Source organism: Sinocyclocheilus anshuiensis, unplaced genomic scaffold (assembly GCF_001515605.1).
Source record: "Sinocyclocheilus anshuiensis isolate Anshui unplaced genomic scaffold, SAMN03320099.WGS_v1.1 scaffold605, whole genome shotgun sequence".
Lineage (NCBI taxonomy): Eukaryota > Metazoa > Chordata > Actinopteri > Cypriniformes > Cyprinidae > Sinocyclocheilus > Sinocyclocheilus anshuiensis.
This window is the reverse complement of record NW_015539865.1, coordinates 229225-233564: the sequence shown is the minus strand read 5'-3', so window position 1 is coordinate 233564 and position 4340 is coordinate 229225. Positions and strand designations below refer to the sequence as shown.

The 4340-nt window shown below is 34.5% G+C and overlaps 1 protein-coding gene across 1 annotated transcript in view; it reads left to right on the top strand.

The window, feature by feature from the left end:
• Positions 1–4340, top strand: part of LOC107684990 (transmembrane protein 132C-like) — a 239349-nt gene that overhangs the window by 129457 nt on the left and 105552 nt on the right. The window contains 1 exon segment of the mRNA XM_016481397.1: positions 3526–3666. Coding sequence (XP_016336883.1) covers positions 3526–3666 — 141 coding nt within the window.

Sequence of the window (4340 nt, the reverse complement as noted above, 5' to 3'; positions counted from 1 at the left end):
ACCTCGCTTTTCAGAACGATGAGCTTTGTAAAAATCGACACGTTTCAGAAAGGCGGGGCATAGAGGAGCAACAATAATGTACATTATATGGAAAATAATGTTTTTTTTTTACCTTAAACCGCATAAACACATTTCATTACACCAAATACACAACATAATGTTCTTTTTAGCAACGTCATATGACCCCTTTAAGAAAAATAGGAGGCAATGTGAGATGTTTTTAAAGGAAGAGTTCACACTAAACATTTTAATGTACTCACCCAAAGGCCATCCAAAATGTAGATAAGTCTGTTTCTTTATCGGAACAGATTTGGGGAAATTTAGCATTCCATCACTTGCTCACCAATGGATCCACTGCAGTGAATGGGTGCCGTCAGAATGAGAGTTCAAACAGCTGATAAAAACATCACAATAATCCACAAGTAATCCACACCACTCCAGTCCATCGATTGATGTTTTGTGAAAAGCTGTGTGTTTGTAAGAAACAAATCCATCATTATGGATAAAATAAGAGTCCTCTATCTGTAACATTGCTTTCTCCAGTGAAAAAATCATGTAGTCTGAATCAGGATAGAAATATGCGCAGCTCAAACAGTTCTAAACAAATATGTTGGTGGATTTTGATGTGAGAGGACAACAAGGGATGGTCTTTTTTGCTGGAGGAAGTGTTGGTTACACTTTACTTGAAGGGGTGTGCATAAGACTGACATGACACCTTCATAATCATGACATGACACCTACATAATCATGACATGACACATGTCATGAATATGAAGTTTTTTTTATGCATGTTTATGACAACTGTCATTAAGTGTCATTCGCTCAGTTATGTAATTTTTAATGCAAAGATGACATTGTTTGAGGTGTCTTTGTTGTGGGCTATGGTTAGGGGTAAGGGTGGGGTAGGGTTAGGTTAGGGTTAGGTCAAATAATGTCATATTTGCATTAAAAATGACATAACTGAGCGAATGACACTTAATGACAGTTGTCATAAACATGCATAAAACCTCCTTCATATTCATGACATGTGTCATGTCATGATTATGAAGGTGCCATGTCAGTCTTATGCACACCCCTTCAAGTAAAGTGTTACTGAAGTGTTCTTATGGATTATAGTTTTCCAGAAGTAATGGTTTGAAGTAAAATGCCTTAATTAGTTTGTTTCTTATAAACAGAAACACACAAGACATTAATTGTTGGACTGGAGTTGTGTGGATTACTTGTGGATTATTGTGATGTTTTTATCAGCTGTTTGGACTCTTATTCACCCATTCACTGTAGAGGATCCATTAGTGCACAAGTGATTCAATGCAACATTTCTCCAAATCCGTTCAGATGAAAAAAACAAACTCATCTAAGTCTTGGCTGGCCTGAGCGTGAGTAAATATTCATCATGTTCATCTCATTTTTGGGCGAACTATTCCATTCAACAATGTAAAAGTCTTATCTACAGTATTATGATTGATATTATGAATCAAAATTGATGATCCTTTGAGTGTATGATTCATTGACTTAAAATATCCCACACTTAGGTGGGCGCCTCCTGCTGTTGTAACGATGTAACCTGCAGTAAGAGTAACTAAATAAATCAGTAAATGAGTCTTCTTGTTGAGCATAATCAAACGATTTGAGTCCCTGGAATTAATCAGAATCCTAACAGCTAGCTAATAAGTCTCTTCTGGGATGTGTGGTAGTTTGATAATCAAGATAATCTCTTAGTCATTTCACACTGAACATTTGAAGTTGACTCTCGATCCCCAGTGTCTCGAGAAGCATGGAATCAATTCTTTGTTGGAATAAAGAACTCATGCAGCTCAATGGCTAATCCATATATATTGTAGTGAATGAGTAGTTGCATTTATATATTTCTCAAGGTTATTTTACAATAAGAATGTGACACTGAACCATTATAAGCTTGTAACCGACATACGGCTTTTTCCCACTCACGTTTTTTGGAGAAAATAGCAGTTGCTTCGATGTTTCTGAATGAACTTCTTAGGAAAATTTCTACAGTTTTGTATGTGGTAATGTATTTCGATTGTGTACAGAGTGATGGGTTCCTCTGTCTGCTACGTCAGAGGAATAATAACAGAAGTAGCCCTACTGGATTTATTTTTTGTGCTGATTTTGTTCTGTTAGTTTTGCTATTTACAGCCTCTTTTAGTCAGTTGTGTACATGTGCCAGTTGAATTGTTTTCCTTTCAACAAGCTGTTTTTTTTTTTTTTTTTGCTTGGAAGAAAGACAATTTATTATTCTATTTCTCATTTAATTCATGGATACAGAAGTTTAATTAATTATGTGGAGAACAGAGCAGAGTCATAAGTTTACTTCTAATGAATCTCTGTCTCTGGGCATTGAAGGTCATGTTCTTTTACCACAGCAACCTGTTTACATCACCTGCTTTCTGCTCACAAATATAAGGTGGCTAGGCAACTTAAATCTGATTCAGGAACCGAGGATGTCTCTGCGTAAGAAAAAGACAGATATACTGTACTTTGTAATGTTCTTTGTTGTTCAGGTATAATGTCAAGTCACCTTCATTTTACACACAACATGGCCAACTGTTTTGTCTACTTTTGCTCCACCAATGGCAATAGTACTAAAGTATGTCTCATCATTACCACACCAAGCTGTACATGTATTTTATTTAACTTGAAGTTTATTTGCAACTCTACATAGGTTGTTTTAGCACAGCTTATAAACTAAAGTCTGAAGAAGCCAAACTCAGAAAAAAAAGAACTGATCTTTTTAGAAAAAAATCATACAGTAATCATGAATCAAGATTTTTCTCTTGTTTGCATTTTGATTTGAAAATCCTTACAGTCCTTAGCCAAAGCACTGACAACAGACTCTGAAGAAATAGTAATGCCAGACCTTGAAAATAAAGTGAGAGGGCAACTGAGGAAAGCTGGCAGTGTTGTATAAGTTAGGAAATCTCACCTCTGATGTTTCCAAGGCCAATGAAAGGCAGATATAGTGGTTTGTGTGTGTGTGTGTGTGTTAATAAAGTCTGTAGTGTCTTGCCAAGGTGAGGAATAGCTGAGTCAGCAGACAAGTCCAGAGGACAGAGGTTTATCAATAAAAGATGCACATATTCTCACCCACATATTACTACTGTATATAGCTACTTGTATACTTTCTAAAGTACATAAATGTACACAAGTATTGTTTAATGTGCATTAGCTAACTCATGTATTAGCCATTTTATTCCACAGAGCTGTACTAACACTTAAAACTCTTTGAAAAAGTGTGATATACACCCCCATGTGGTTGCTTTTCTTAATTTGGATGTTGAATTAACACTAAATATTAATGTGAGTCATCTGCTAGGGATTTTATACCTGGTAGTAGCTGATTATTTATTAAACAGGTAATAAAAAAGCAATATGTTATCATTAAGGGGCTGCATTATCTAAATTAAAAACAAAAATGTGTGTTTGAGCATAATTTGTATGAAGTTAAGTGAATAAGTTTACGAGTGTGTTGTTTAGGGTGTTCAGATCCTGTGCTCTTGATTTCCTTAGAGTCCAGTATGGGGAAGGCATTCATTTCATGGTGGTGAAGCCCAGTAATCTGGCAGCGTGGGAAATCAAGCAAGAAGTAGTGCCTGGCTCCTCCTCCCTGTCCATGTTCTGCCAAAGGAAGGCCAGCTCCACCAATGAGAAGTAAGTACCGTTCTGATGTCACTCACTGCTTATTCCACCAGATCAAGTGGTTTTTTGTCTGTGTATTACAGTATTGTTTTATATGTTTACCAATTCAGATGCAATGTATTTTGGATGAATCTCACAAAACCTGTTAACAACACCATATCATGAACTGAAAAAAATATTATTTGAGTATGTTTTCAGAGAAATTGTTTCCACCATTTTTTGTGTTTCATTCAGAAATGAAAAGAAAGAAAAAAGATTTTTTTTTTAATTTTTTTTTTAAAGAAAGTGATTGTGGCATAATTTTCATAACTAAGCACATTTCACCTCAATTCTCATTACCATATTGCGCAATTTTGTTCTCCTTACTGTGAAGTGAAACCAAATATTTCAATTAAACATCTAAATCAATAAATTATGTATGCTCTTAGCATGCTTGAAATAAACTTTGATAAATGGAAATAATAATAATTGTATAATTATATTACAGTTCAAAAATACTGCAACAGTAATGAGAATAATTGTTGAGGGAAAACATGCTTAATTGTCACATGCAGAATAATGTTATTCTATTAGATGTCACATGTAAAATAATGGCACAGAAAATAAAATTTAAATTGTATATTATATATAATATATTATATATTTAAAAAATATAGATTCTGTTATGTATGTATATATATGTATAT